The sequence below is a fragment of the Mustela putorius genome, unplaced genomic scaffold (genome assembly GCF_011764305.1).
Source record: "Mustela putorius furo isolate JIRA1106 unplaced genomic scaffold, ASM1176430v1.1 tig00003834_pilon_pilon_pilon, whole genome shotgun sequence".
NCBI lineage: Eukaryota > Metazoa > Chordata > Mammalia > Carnivora > Mustelidae > Mustela > Mustela putorius.
This window is the reverse complement of record NW_025421987.1, coordinates 114,630,115-114,646,003: the sequence shown is the minus strand read 5'-3', so window position 1 is coordinate 114,646,003 and position 15,889 is coordinate 114,630,115. Positions and strand designations below refer to the sequence as shown.

General features: G+C 37.5%; 1 protein-coding gene across 1 annotated transcript in view; it reads right to left on the bottom strand.

The window, feature by feature from the left end:
- The window catches only part of KCNH8 (potassium voltage-gated channel subfamily H member 8), a 253,019-nt gene that overhangs the window by 114,561 nt on the left and 122,569 nt on the right, over positions 1–15,889 (bottom strand). Inside the window, exons 6-7 of the mRNA XM_045088951.1 lie at positions 9,892–10,049; positions 3,991–4,198 (exon numbers count right to left, since the gene is read on the bottom strand). Coding sequence (XP_044944886.1) covers positions 3,991–4,198; positions 9,892–10,049 — 366 coding nt within the window. The remainder of the gene's footprint in view (positions 1–3,990; positions 4,199–9,891; positions 10,050–15,889) is intronic.

The window sequence follows — 15,889 nt, the reverse complement described above, 5'->3', positions numbered from 1 at the left end:
CCGTTCACCCTTTATGCGATTGACCTGCTTCGTGTAGCCATGTTCCTGCCCTCATCCATGCCCCTTCCTCAGCATCTGCAGAGACAAGACCTATTCATCTCTTAAAACCAGCTCATCTTGGAAAAGCATTTGCTGATATGCTAGTTAGATCTAGCTACCTCCCCTTTATGCACGTTCCGGTTATAGAACTATCACACTGGGATATATCCATTGAGCTATTTGTCTCTGTTTAACTACTGGACTTTAAGCTCCATGACATTAAGTATATTAGTTTTGGTAACTTGAGTGCCTTACACAGGACCAAGCAAGTATGTAGTGGGCACTCAGAAAGTATTTTTTGAATGAGTAACCAAACCTTCTTCTTCTATTTTTTTTTTTTTTTTTAATTTACTTATTTGACAGAGAGAGGGAGAGAGCAAAAGGGAGAGAGGGAGAGGGCACGCACAAGCAGGAGGAATCGCAGGCAGGGGAGAAGCAGGCCCCCCCGGCGAGCAAGGAGCCCAATGTGGGGCTCGACCCCAGAATGCTAGCATCATGACCCAAGCCAAAGGCAGCGGCTTAACCAACTGAGCCACCCAGGCACCCCGACTAACCAAATCTTAAGTGATCACCCTATTTGTTCTTCTCCTCTCAATCATCCTGCTGGAAAAGATTTGCTAAACAGCTATTTCCTCTAATTTCATAGTATTCAAAATTATTAGAAGGAATTATACACAAGGAGTTAGGGAACCTAAGCTTTTGCCCCATGACTGTCATTTAGTAATTGAATGAAGATTAACTCATTCAACATTTTTTTTTTCTACACGTTTGCCATGTGCCAGGAACTATACACCACAGTGAGGATACAGCAGTGAATACACACCAGATAATAACCCCTACACCACAGAGCTTGCAAAGCCTACAGCTGGATTTTTTCACCGTAAAATCAAAAAAGTTGGATTAAGGTCCTCCCAAGTCTAAAATTCCATGAAACAATAAGCCAACCTTACAGTTCTTAAAATATAGCATAAAAGCACATAAGAATATGAAGTAAAAATAACACCAGGAAAATCAGTTCATAACCAGCCTCTGGTACAATTAGTCGATGGGTATTAATTCTTCCTTCCAAAAATAGGTATCTTATAGAGAAGTGATCCTGCAATCCTTTTTAAAGTTTAACTTTGATTTGATCTGATACAAAATATTGGCACTCTCTCTAGCTGCGAGTAGTAGAGCTACCAAGGACAAAAGGGGGAAAAAATCATTTCAAGGCAATTAATAATGATTAGAAAAAAAATTCCATTTTATCCCTTGGGACTGGGAATCTGTTCTATACATCTGATGTTAGTCACAACATGAAGAAAATGTTATTTAATCAAATTTTATTTGTGTGAAGAATTTTTTGATTCACGGTACTTGAACAAAAAAGATAAGACAGTACTAGTGAACAAATTCCATAGTAAAAACTAAATTAACCTAGATTCTAAGCTGCTTCATTAAAAAAAAATTAAGTAGAAGAGGTCCCAATCTCAGCTGGAGAACATTCTAAATGAACAACAATACAAGTAATTTTAAGGGAAGGGAAGTTCCTTGTTGCCAAGCCTATAAATCCAATATTGACAGACACAATTAGCATACTATCATCCTGATCATATTCTGAGAGGTGTTTGGACAGGAAATCTAATTCTCTAAAGATAAAGGTTGAGTTATTCTTATCATAACTGAGTAAAACTTATCAATTCTTTAATATGCTGTGATCACAAGATGTACTTCCTGACACATTCTTTTTCCTCAAACTTGTTGACATTGGGTGGTTGCTATTGACAGTTTATGTGGACACTGATCTATGATAAAAATAAAAATAAGCACACAATACTGGGTTTGTTCTTCCATTAACATCTTAAATCATGGAAACTGAAATAGACTTTCGAGTTATATGGTGAGTTTTCTCATGTTCTAGATGAGGAAACCGAGGCCTGTAGAGGTGAACAAAATTACTGCAAGCCGCACAATCAGTTAGTGGTGGAGCCATGACGAGTTCTGTTGCCCCAACCCAATGTTTTTTTTCCCATCATGTATTATGCCAGTGCTTTCTTTGTCTGTTGAGATCCATTTCACAAGCTCCCGTTCGTTACACTGAACCATAACATCAGTTTTTAAGAATAGGAGAGGTTGGGGGCAATACTGAAGCAGTTTAGATGGTTGTCTTCTTTTTTTCTTGGAAAATCAATACCTCTGTGTGTTTGTGGGAAGAAAAACAGTGGCTAGTTTGTACATCTGCAGCATAACTGGTGTGTTGGAAATGAAACAAAAAGCTTTCCTCATCTAACTAAATTTGAGAGCGTGAATAAGCTGAATTTCCCCATCTGGAGACTCTCAGACTAGACAAGACTTACAAATTAATATGACTGCATAGGTCTGGGGCCTGAAGGAAATTAGGTCAGGCCCAGAAAGGAATCAGGTGGCTGACCACAAGTCAGAATTTCAATATGGATTCAAAACAAAGGGCAGAGAGCTAATGCTATGTAATTCACTGAACGCCATTAGGACTACACCAGAGTGTGTGATGAAGGAACCTTCAGGACAAGAAAATAGAAATGGAAACAATACTAAAGGACAGGAAATGTTTTAATCCAAGTCCAATCCCAACTTTAGTCCTCCTTTTAATCAACTCTTCTCTGTCTTTCCCCTCATTGTCTTTTCTCTCCCTGTCTTCCTTCTCTCAGTCTTTCACATGTCATCTCACGTTCTCTTTATGGAGAACATTCCCGCTTTCACACTGCAGTTTTATTTCTCTCTTGACTTCATTTCTGAGAATTGAGGTCCATAGCAAGACACAGAAGAAGTACTTTGATAAGGAAGATAAAACCAGTTTGAGATGAAAATGATCAGGACGTACTCATTGCTTTGGTGTAGCTTAGGGTCAAAACAGAGACGTGCAGGAATATTTTAAAGAACATAGATAGGAGATTTGCTCCCTGAAATCTGTTTTTCTTAGGGTCTCCAGCTCATTCTCCAAAGACATACTTTGAAGGCTTTGTATATGCCCTCTGCTGAGAGGGTGGCATTATGAGAGCCAACCCAGGGATGTTCCCAATGCATTCTGCCATTAAGTGTAGGTATGAAAAGTTAGAACCTGTTTCTCTCTTGGGAATCTCTTGTGGTTTCATCCCTGTACAAGGGTCTGAGCTTCCAAAAGTTCAAGATTGATTTTTGGAGAAAAGAAGTGAAGAATTTTCTAGTCAACCAAGAAACAGATTCTTTTGATGAAATGTACAGAATAAGGCGGGGGGTGGGGGAGAATTCTACATGGGATACTATGACAGTTCTCTAAAGACAATGACTGGGAGAAGAAAGCATATATTTTTGGATAGAGGGTTATAGCCTTCAGAATTTCATTTTCTGTAAAGTTCTTGTGGTTAACATAAGTTTAAAAATGTGTTTCTGTGCAGAACATTTCAGATTCATTTATGCAGAATTATGTAATGCTTGGAAAAATCTCCCTTAAATTCCCATGCATTATGGGGACACAAAATTCTACAAATTATATTTGTGAATATCCAGTTCCCTCTAACATCACAAATTCTCAAAGTATACTAAATGTGGAAAGTGTGTCATTATAATATATTCACTCTCTCTCTCACAGAAATGATTGGCCATAGAACAGTTGCCCAGTGATTCAATGGTACTAGCCTTGCATTGGCTATGTCAGATAAGATCACACATTACTTATCTAAACACTTCTACAGCCTGGCTGGTCACTTTAAACCGTTAGCCCATTGAAATGTTAACCCATTACTCTTTAAAAAAAAAAAACAAGGATTTTCCAAAAAATTTTCTCAAAAGAAATCACTTACATCATGGACCACCGCCCCAAAACCCCTGAAAAAGCATTAGACAAATCGACAGTCAGAGGACATATTTATGGACTCATCTTTCACCTCCTCTAAATTCTAGACAATCTTTTTTTTTCATTTAAATATGGAAAATGTGACAAATGTAAGCCCTTACCAACTTCCCACTTCAGAAGGCTGTTGTCTTCCCTTTCCATTTTTCCAATGACATACCAGATACACGCCATCCAGTGTGCCAGGAGCGCAAACATGGACATGAGCAGAGTCAGAACGATTGTGCTATGCTGGGAATAACGGTCTAACTTCTGCAGGAGACGCAAAAGACGCAGCAGCCGAACGGTCTTCAGGAGATGCACGAGAGACACCTGCGGGAGGAGACAGAGCAGCACAACGTGGCCCATGGCTCCTCGCATGCTACTACAGTTACTTTAACTTCTAGCCATTCTGGAAAGTTCTTGAAGTGAAATATAATCATGAATCCCATGCTATGGTCATTTTTACGACCATCCCAATGCCCCTTCTCCACATATTACATCGAGAGGTGATAGAATAAAAGATGATAAGACAACTTAATTTCTTCAAATTAATACTTATTTTCCTTAGGATTTATCTTTTTTCTCTACTTATTTGATTGAATCTAATTTTGTGTATTCCGATACATAAATGAAACACATTATGATTTCAGGATTGAACGTAAGGTGTCTCCACCTCTTCCATATGTGTTCTTTCAGTTCCACATCCCTCTGTCCATGTAAGACTGGCCTTATAACAATAACTTGTACCCACTGAAGTAAAACCATGTGAAGTGGTAACAAAGGTAACTTAGTTTTTAAAACAAACAGTGATTAGATCTATCAAACTTGTGTAATATCTACTCCCAAATACCAGTAGCACCTCCTGTCTCCTGGGCTGTGTTCTCTTCTCTCTAACATCATCAATAGAACAAACACGTGCCTGAAGCTTTTGTATTCTGAGCCCTCTCTCAAACAGACATGCTTCGGGAACCAAAATTAAAACAGACCAAAATTTTCGAAAACTCTCCTAGGTCCTGCCTTCGTATGCACTAAAACAATACACTTGCATCTAAGGGATTATTGTCCTGACTTTAGGACCCAATTGAAAAATGTGCACCATTGGTGTCTACCCGAATGGTCCATGTCATTGTTAACAACATATGTGGTACACTAATGCATACTCTTTCACACCTCAGAGAGCCTCAGTGAACACTCTAAAATAGAAAAGGGAAATAGGGGCGCCTGGGTGGCTCAGTGGGTTAAGCCTCTGCCTCCGGCTCAGGTCATGGTCTCGGGGTCCTGGGATCGAGCCCCGCATCAAGCTCTCTGCTCAGCAGGGAGCCTGCTTCCTTTCCTCTCTCTCTCTCTCTCTCTGCCTGCCTCTCTGCCTACTTGTGATCTCTGTCAGATAAATAGATAAAATCTTAAAAAAAAATAGAAAGAAGGAAAAGGGAAATATAGTATTAGCTCATATGAAAATAGTTTAACAAATTTGGCCTTTTCGAGTGTGTGTGTGTGTGTGTATGTGTGTGTGTGTGAAGGAATCATAAATAAAGGGGAAGAAAGTGGTTTGTATGGCTACACCTAAGAACAGTATTTCCTCAGCAGATAGAATCACAAACAAGGTCAGCTTCTTCTGTAAATTTGCCTTTGTAATTAGCTCTGGAGTCAGTTGACTTCCAGTTCCTTCCACCACTACCCATCTCCCCTTATGTCTAAGAAAAGTGTACCTAGAGCAGTGCCTGACACATATTAAGTACTCAATAAATATGTATTAAATGAATGAATGGGTAATACATTGAGATACAAAACATTCTACACTCAATATAATAATAGAAATTCAACAAAAGTATTTTCAGTTGTAATTTTGTGACTTATTCTATACTGAAATAAAGTAAAATCACAAAGTCAATAGAAGCTCTTGCAGGCTAGCTGTGCTTTTATTTCTTTTTCTCATTCTTCTGTGCCAAGTTTTATTTTCTTTTCCTTCACAGCCAAGTTCTCATCTGTCAGTTCTCTGGTTCATTGTAAATCAGGCGATTCCATGCCAGTATTTTGCAATATCTACTTTGTAGCTTAGAGGAATTGCCAGGGGTAGAGTTTATTTTATAGGTCGAAGAATCTGACAGATAGATGACAGTTTTGTAATTGAAATGAAACCTCAAACAGAAATCCCAGATGGAGGAAGCCATCTGCTGTGGACTGAATTTGTCCCTTCAAATCTCATGTGTTGAACCCTTCGCCTTCAATGTGATGATAACGGGTGATGGGGCTTTTGGGAAGTGATTTGGTTTAAATGAAGTCAGGAGGATGGGATCCTCAAGATGGGATTAGTGCCCTTATAAGAAGAGGCCAGAGAATTCTCCCTTCTCCTCTCCTCTCTTCTCTTCTCCTCTCTTTCTCTCTCCCCAAATCCCTCTCTCCTTAACCCAGGGTCTCTCTCTCCCCTCAATATGTGAGAACACAGCAAGAAGACAGCTGTCTACAAGCCAGGAAAAGAGCCCTCATCAAGAACCAAACTGGCTGGAACCTTGATCTGGGACTTCCCAGTCTTCTGAGAAATAAATTCTTCTTCTGAAAAAGAAGACTTCTTCTTTTGAGAAATAAATTACTATTGTTTAAGGTACCTAGTTAATGAGATTTTGTTATAGCAGACCGAGCAGACTAAGACACCACTCAACATAGAATACTGATGTGAGCAATCTCCCCATCTTCTCAGACCAAAAAGATGAGTTTGAGGGAAGAATGGGGGACTGTCCTTACATGAGAACAATAGCCTTTTGGAAAGATAGGGGACACACAACTTAGTGTCCAGGATCGGGTAGCCTTAGTGATTTTGCTGACATTTTTTAAATAAACTATGCTTATTCCTATCTGAGTCAACAGCTTCTTGCTATAAAATGTGAGTTTGGGCTCTTAATAAATGACATAAGAAAGAGGCACATTTGATTTAGATGGAAACATATAATCTAAAAAAGGGAAAGTATTCTTTCTACTCTTGGGATGCAGTTCTGAATTTGTCACTGATAAAAATTAGAAACAGCTTATAGGCAGGTGCAAGACAGTAATGTAATCATCAGAACCCCCTTCGAATGGCAGTTTCCCCTATTACCAGGAGGACATGACCACCCCCGGCTATCCACTACAGGGGAGAAAGAGAGAAAGAGAAGTTGATTAACATGTACTGAGGTCTTTCTGGGTGTTTGACACTTAGCAAGGTAGTTTATAGAAATGTTGGCTTTTTAGGCTGCTGAGAAACCCTGTAGTGATTTCTGTACTCATTTTGCCCATTTTGATGTTAACTTCCCCAAGGAAGTCACTCAGACAGTAAGTAGTAAGACTGGGATTTATACTTTTGTCTTTTTTCACTCTATCATATTTTCTATCTCTCATTCACAGCTTTGTCTCTCAGAGTGCCTTTCATAGTGATTTACACATAGTAAATTTTATTAAAGAAATGTGTGAGTTGTATATAAAATATTTACCACCAGCAATTATAGGCAAAGTAAAAATTAGAGTATCTAATACATTTTTGATGGTTGTAATGAATTTTTGAATGTCATCTGCAGAGATGAACTTACTGGATGTATTTTAAATCTGGAAAACCAACACCTGTGTTTGCTTATTTATTTATTTATTTCCTTTTTTTTTTTTTTTTAAGTCTGTGCAGTATAAAAAAAAATCATATAATGCATAAACCATTACTCATAGCTTATGTTTTCCTAGGGAGTAAACACAATACACTGAACAAGCTTTTCTGTTCAAATAGAATATTTCATCTTGAATAATATATTTGGGGGCATAGCAAATTTATGTGCCAATTTGTTAATGATCACATGCTTCCTCCTGTGAGAAACAAAAATTATCACTGTGAAGACAGATTCCTTTATTCCTTCCTCTTTTTCTTTCTTTCTAATGTAGATCTTGATATATAACTTGCATTCTTTATAAAATGTTCATGTCAGATTTCACAAGACAGAATGAAGAAAGGAAGCAAGAATCCAATAAAAGTGTGTAAATATTTAAAATTCATCAAAATATGAGAATTAGACTTTTTTCAAAAATCGTTTGTGTTAATTTTAGGCAGTGAGGATGTTAATGATATATAAGCAGGTTATATATCTTAAAATTGTATACATTTTACAAATAATTATATAATATCTATTTTAAACAATTTTATTTGTTCGGTGCCCAAAGAGAAGTGGAATATAAAACAGTATTGTTAGTATTTAGTAGCAAAGCAGTAATTTAATTCAGAGCACACTCTATTAAACACCATTTATTTAACAATTATCCAGGAGAATGTGGAAAATTTTTAACATTTTGTGAATTATATATTTCTTCTGAAATTTTTTTGTTGCAGTCTTGCAAAAACCTTGTTTTAAGTCATTATGCTTTCATTACAGTACACTTATCTAGTCAAATTCAATTTTAAAAAGCACTTTAAAAAGCCTGGATAACAATTCAAAGTGGCACTGATTGATATTATACACTAAATTTTTCCCCAGAGGTTTCCTTCCAGTTGACTTATAAACCTCTTAAAGATGTTGACACTCTCAACTTTCCATCTTAAAAAAAAAAAAAGAAAGAAAAAGAAAAAAATACTCTCATATAGGTCATCAACAACTGCACAAATCTGCACTAAATAGGCAGGATTACAGTTCAATCTTCATTATGAAGTCAATAAAGACTCTATTTGAAAAACAATGATCACTTTAATATTGAAAACTATGCTTTTAAATTCTTGATAGAGAATCTCAAGGGGTTGTCGACTGAGTAAGAAATATGTTTAATTTGAACTAATGTTTAGTAAATTTTTGCCTGCTAAAATTTGTTACTCTCTTAATCTCAGGAAACAAACTGAGGGTTGCTGGAGGGGAAGAGGGTGGGAGGAGTGGGGTCGCTGGGGGATGGACATTGGGGAGGGTATGTGCTACGGTGAGCGCTGTTAAGTGTGTAAGCCTGATGATTCGCAGACCTGCACCCCTGAAACAAATAATACATTATATGCTAATTTAAAAAACTTTAGGAGCAAATTGCATCATTGGCCCCAAAATGCTATTATATGTCCCTAAATTCTCTCTATGTATAGGGAACACTTAACGCTCTTAAGAACAACCATTGTTCAATAGTAAAAATAGCTGCTACCACCAAGGGACGTACTTGCTTTTCTGCGAAAGGCATGAGGTTGTGTGAAGAGTTTCCATGAAGAAAGAGAAGTTACAATCCTACAGAAAAGTCAAAGATCCAACAAAGCTCTCAAGTTCATGGCCATTGTATCATTTTACGTTTCTGTTCCTCCCAACATTTTTACAAGGACTTCTAAGAATTGGTTGAATTCTTATATTAATTTCAGTACTCTTCTGTATTTTGATCTGTCCTATCTTTGTTTTGCCAGTGAATAATGAAACACTCAAGAGGTAGAGATTAAAAGTCCTAAAACTAGAAGAAATCTTAAACTCTACACTAAACTTTGGAGGCAAATAACTGCCTTAGGAATGAAAAATAAGGCTTGTATTCCTGCAGATGGTTTCCTTACCAAAGGATTTGTTCTGAGTTGCTATTGATGAAACTCTGGCTTTTGGGATATCCTGGTCTAGGTATTTATTTATTTTTTAAAAGATTTTATTTATTTATATGACAGACCGAAATTATAAGTAGGCAGAGAAGCAGGCAGAGAGAGAGAGAGCGGGAAGCAGGCTCCTTGCTGAGTGGAGAGCCTGATGTAGGGCTCTATCCCAGGACCCTGAGATCATGACCTGAGCCAAAGGCAGAGGCTTTAACCCACTGAGCCACCCAGGGACCCCATGGTCTAGGTATTTAAATAACTCAAACCAGTAACGCAAATTTTAAAAGGAAGTAACTTCTTCAAATGGACTGTCTGTGGCTTGTATACTCTTGGCCACTTTGGCGTCTTTATTCAGGAGGGCATAAAATCCTAGGTGCACAGACTGTCACAAACACTTAAAACCTGAACATGTGGAAAATAAACACAGGGTTAAAAATAACCTTTAAGGTCATGCAGAAGGGAGCTCTTTACTCACCACTGTGACATTGAAAGCATACAGGAGATCAAACGGCAGGGCTGCGATTAAATCAATGATGAACCAGGTTGTGACGTAGTGGATGCAGATTGATCTTGCTTCAAAGATAACTTGGCCAGACTTGCTGACATAGGTTGTTCGGAAATTTAAAATAATATCTGCTTGAGAAAAAAAGATAAGAGAAAGAGGAGGAAGGCGTAGAAAGAAGAAAAGGAGGAAAGAAGGAAGGATGGAGGTAGGCAGACACGCGGGCAGGGAGGAAAGGTGGAGGAAGAAAATTGCATAAAATTATATAAAATCAGTCAAATAGTAACCTCATAGTGTGTTTCAGACTGATAGCACCTGAAATTCTCTTCTTGACAGATCCAGTTTAATTAAACGAACAGGTATTGAGGAAGGGTGAAGGAAGTAGTGGGGCCACACGTTAGCATAATTAAATGAATAAAAATAACAATAACAACAATGGTCATCAGTTACTAAATGCTCACTATGTCCTTGGCATTGTCCTAAGAACTCAGCATAGGTTATTTCACTTAATCCTCAGAACATGTTCTTAAGTAGACAGTATTACCTCTATATTAGAGAGGCAGAAACTACTTTTTTTTTTTTTTTAACTAAGTCTTATGGAGGAAAAGTAACATATCCATGATCATAATTTCAACCGTGCCAAAGATGATTTTGAACACAGATATAATTTCTAGTTTGTAATCTTTTTTTTTAAATAAAATTGTACTTTATTTCATGAACGAAGTTTTACTAATCTCTGTGTAGGCAGAGAATCATCTCTGCCCTAATGGCACTTATATTAAAAAAAATACCAGAAGATTCTTGTTTAACTTTCTAGGTTAAATTTCCCCATTCCATTTTCGTGGACGATGTGATCATTTTCAACCCTTCCTTACATTTTATTATATTTTTATTTTATATTCTATTTTATATTTACATTTACTAAATATTAAGAAGCTTTCAACAATATATGGCCTTCATGAGTGCTGGTAAATGATGACCAGAGCCACAAGGATCGTCTTGGGGTCACTCCTGCGATCTATAAATAAACATCTCTATTAGTCCCTGGGTTAAATATCTTTAAAGCACTGGAAGAGATTACCTTTTCCTTCGTCTGTTTCAGAGCTGAGCACAAACGGGTCATGGGGAATTTCAGGATTGCTACACACATGCAAGGAGGATGATGGTTGAGTATTTTATGGGCCATGAATTCAATACAACATACTTCTCTGTGGAACTTCATTCGTGGGGAGTGCCGTGATTCATGGACTCAATGAACAAAGGAGGGAATGTGGGAAGAAAATATACCAAAGAAAATAGGAATGGAGGGAGTTACGAAGCAAATGCAAAGCTCTGAGTTGCATGGTTATTGAATGAATTGGAATACTCTTTACAGTTCATTTAAACCTTTGAAAATAAGTAGAATAGGGCTGCGTGAGGGTAAAAATTTGACATCACAATCATGATGAATGGCAGTGATACGACATACATAATGTGTACTAGGTATGTTGTTTTTACTTTTCACTTCATGTTCACATTTGTGGTAAGCAGAATTCAACAATGACCTCTCTCACACAATCTTCTCCCCTTAAGTGGGGTGGAACCTGTGAGCATGATATCATGCCATGGTCATGTTATAGTATATGGCTAACAGGAGATTCGCCTGGATGGCCTCACTTGATCAGGTAAGTCCTGTACAAGCAAGTTTTCTTCAGCTGGTGGTAAGGGATTGGAAACCAGTGAGATACATTCTTCCTGGGCGGGAAGAAAGCAATGGCGACGATGCTGAAAAGACCACGTGACACGGAGAGACAGACTGTCTTTAGTTGTTGACAGTGGCCCCTTGCTGACATCTAGCAAGAAATGGCGACTTCCATCCTAAGGAAATGAGTTCTTCCAACAGCCACATGAGTTTGCAAGAGGATCTTAGGTCCAGAAAGAAAGACCGAGTTGACACCTGGATTTCAGCCTTATGAAGCTCTGAGCAGAGTACCCAGGTAGGCCAGACCTATCTAACCTATAGAAACAAAATAATCAATAACTCCTGTTTTAAGCTACCAACTTTGTGGCGATTGGCTGGGTAGCACTAAAGAAATGAATACAACATGGGGGTTCCTGGTGGCTCAGTTGGTTAAACGGCTGCCTTCAGCTCAGGTCATGATACTGGAGTCCCAGGATTGAGTCCCGCATCCAGCTCCCTGCTCAGTGGGGAGTCATCTTCTTCCTTTGAACCTCCCCATGCTCTCTTTCTCTCAAATAAATAAAATCTTTTTTTTTTTTTTAAATGAATACAACATGTGTTCTGTCATTTGGTTCTCATCATAGCCTTGTGAAGAGAGATAATATAGGAACTATGACAAGACAGATTACTATTACATTATTAAAGATACCACAGATGCTGTTAGCATGAGCCCAGTACTATTCTGGACCATTTATAATCATTATCTCATGGACTCCTTACAACAGTGCTAAGAGCTAGACACTTTTATGATCCTCTTTACAGATGAGGAAATTGAGACATAAAGGAACTGAAGTGACTTGTCCAGAGTCACACAAATGATGAAACTGAAGCATGGGATTAGACTCCTCAGCTAGTTAGTGAATGAGCAAGACCCAAATCCAAGTCTCCTAATTTCCAATTTAGTGCTTTGACTTTTGGTACCTTCATAGAGGCCAGTCCCCTCCCAACTCTGGAAGCAAGTTCTGGGGAACTTAAAAAGAAAGTAATTTTTCTAGTCTACTGTGAATAAGCCAACTTTTTTAAAATGGCATTATTAAAAGTCACATTTTTGTCAAAAAAATAAAAATATTGAAATAGTTCTTTGCTAATATTGAAAATTGGAAAGAAGGAATCAGTGGCTAAACCATTCACAAAAGATGAAAACCATCCCAAGATGGTTTCTGCTGCAAAGTAAAAGTTCTATCATGCTGCAGGGCCACCAAGAAGGAACAGAACACTGGAATGCCATCAGGCTGTGAGGGTAGCATGAGCACTTCTCATTCTTTCTTTTCATTTTCTGGGCTCATGTATTTGTTTCTTAGCAAGCCAATTTAACAGGTCAGGCCACCAGCTGTTGCAATAGGGCAGGGATTTCAACTTCCTGCTTTCCAAAAGAAAGCTCAGATGAAGCATATAGGTTTTCATTTTATGAATGAGAGATCCAGAGTTGTTTACCACGCCCTTCCAGTGAAGGAAACCCCGCGGTTTTCCATAACGCAGGCTGAGATAAGTTTGCAAGATCATTGTAAGATCGGAAGGAGAGAATCACTAAATTTTACTCCTGAAACCAATATTACACAATATGTTAACTAACTAGAATTTAAATAAAGACTTGAAAAAGAGGGGGCGAAAGACCGGAGGGACAAATACCTTGCATATTTACTAACTGATCACCCGTTCTACCACAAATTTCACAGAAAACCCGCTGTCACCATCCACACTCTGGGGCACACCCATGAATGGAGGAATGAATAAAGTGATTGGCCTTTGGTTGATTGATGCAGCAAACATTTTTAAAGCTGTGTAGTAAATTATGTGTTTGACTAAAAAATAAAAGAGGTGCAGATTTCTGAATAGAAAAGACATTTTCCTGGATGAGTCATTACAGAATATCAGTTTAGGAAGCTTTTAAAAAAATAATTTGTTACTCATTTGAGTTGATTGGGTGAACAGAAGATATGCTAATTTTAGGTTTTAAAAAGAAGTAATTATAAGACTTTTTTAAAATTATAAGACTTTTATACACAAACAGTGACAATAGTTAATATAAAAGCGATTTTTAGAAAATCTACAGATAAAAGTCTATTTTTGAAATACATGAATACTTCAGGCTTATTTTCAGGGTGATAAAACTCAATTTATATTATATTCTAAGATTTCCCGGACAATGGTCCTATTGTTGTGCAAAACTGTAGGTTTACTCAATGATTAGTATTATTTTTGGAAAGCTCATTTCTAAGAAACCTACTTTTGTCATATGCATAAAAATAGTCATAATTCTGGTGTACTTTGATTTACAAAACTTCACATTCATGAGTTTGTGTGACAATACCAACTCTCTCATGTGTACCATTTTACCAATGACTCAGGAGATTTAAGAACCTTGTTTAAAGCCATGAAGAGAGTAAGCAACAGAGGACAGGGCATCTATTGACACTTGATCCCATTTTCTTTCCATAATCTTCAAGATTACCATACTTCCCAATATATTTCAGAGGGAATAACAACAGGTCGGTGCAGGGAAGTGCATTTCCATTGAGAACCCCTGGATCAAACAAAATGTCAGCACCAGCCAGGTAAAAGAATGTCACAAAAGTGTCATAGGAGACACCAAACTGAATGTAAGGGAATGAACTATCTTGGATTCTGTCTGGAGACAGCAGGGAATACTCTGTTTTCTGTTCAGTGATAAGAATGTGATATTGGGGGGCACCTGGGTGGCTCAGTGGTTTGAAGCCTCTGCCTTCGGTTCAGGTCATGATCTCGGGGTCCTGGGATGGAGCCCCACATTGGGCTCTCTGCTCAGCGGGGAGCCTGTTTCCTCCTCTCTCTCTGCCTGCCTCTCTGCCTACTTGTGATCTCTGTCTGTCAAATAAATAAATAAAATCTTTAAAAAAAAAAAAAAAGAATGTGATATTGGTGTTTGAGAACCAAGAGAAATCAATGCTTGTAAATATCCCCTTAAATGGAAGAGCAGAGATGACTCCCCAAGTTCTCTAAGAGTGAGGGAAGCGTAGAATAAAATCAGATTCTGATGAGGAAGAAAAGAGCCTTCCTTCCAGAGCTAGTGTCCCTCCTAAGAGAATCACAGCTGCGAAGTGGAGCTTGGCAAACATTGGCAGTAGTCTCTCCTCCCCCTGTGCTTATCCCACTTCCTTTAAAGGTTGTGTATCTTTGGCAATTAAATCAGTGACTCATTCAAACATTACAGTAAGAATGTGGGCTCCTCCAGACAGTCCACAACCTACCTGAAATGCAACAGTGTGGTTTCTATTTTGAGACATCCGGAGAGCAAAAGTATAATGTTTTTTTGATGTATGTTGAAAATACATGAAGGCATACTCATTGTTATCCAAATTTCTATATGTGGTTTCCCTCATTAATTATGTTTATTATCAACATGCACAATTGTCCATAAATACACACACACACAGTTCAAACCAGGAAAATATTCTAAAAACCATAACAAATTAATTTATAAGAATTTACTGCCTCAAATTCTTACTGTCTCATGTGTTTGTATGTACATAAATAATCCCTTGTAACACATGGTGCTGGTATCATGTGGAATGAGGAACGAAGCAGGGCAACAGAGAATCATCATATGTACTCTACGGGGTTTATAGAATTTCGAAAAAACTGGTCATAATATACACCACCAAAATGAGGTGAAATATAATTAAATTCTCTGACAATTCAGATGGCAATTATTTTCAAGATAATCAATTTGCCTTGTTGCTTTTCAGTTTTACATAAGCATGATTAAAATAAAGACAAATAATGGAGGGAGAACTGTGTACATGTTCTGTTTTCATATTGTTAAGACCTCCAAAAATAAGTGTTTCATTTCACTCCCACACTAAACAGCTATGTATGTGGACTAAAAAGCAGAAAGGTTAAATCTATTTTTTCTAGTTTGATATCTTTGAGAACTATATAATTAGAAAGTAAAAGAAAAAAGGGTGAATTTTATATGGCACAAATTAATAGATTTTTTTCTTTATTAGTATGTAAGCCAGATGGGAAATAATTTAAAAATCATATTGGCTCATTTGTTAAAAAGTAAATTAAAATATAATCGTGTGCATGCAAGCATATGCACCACATAGAAATAATTAATATCTTCATTTAGCTATTTCTTTAAAAATTAATCAATGTAGTACAGCGTGGGTGGAAGGATATTTAACTAAACCAGCTGCCGACTCATATTCTAAAGATACCCTGTCTTTTTTCACTGCTTGTTAGGCGCTCTGAACACAGTATGATGTCACA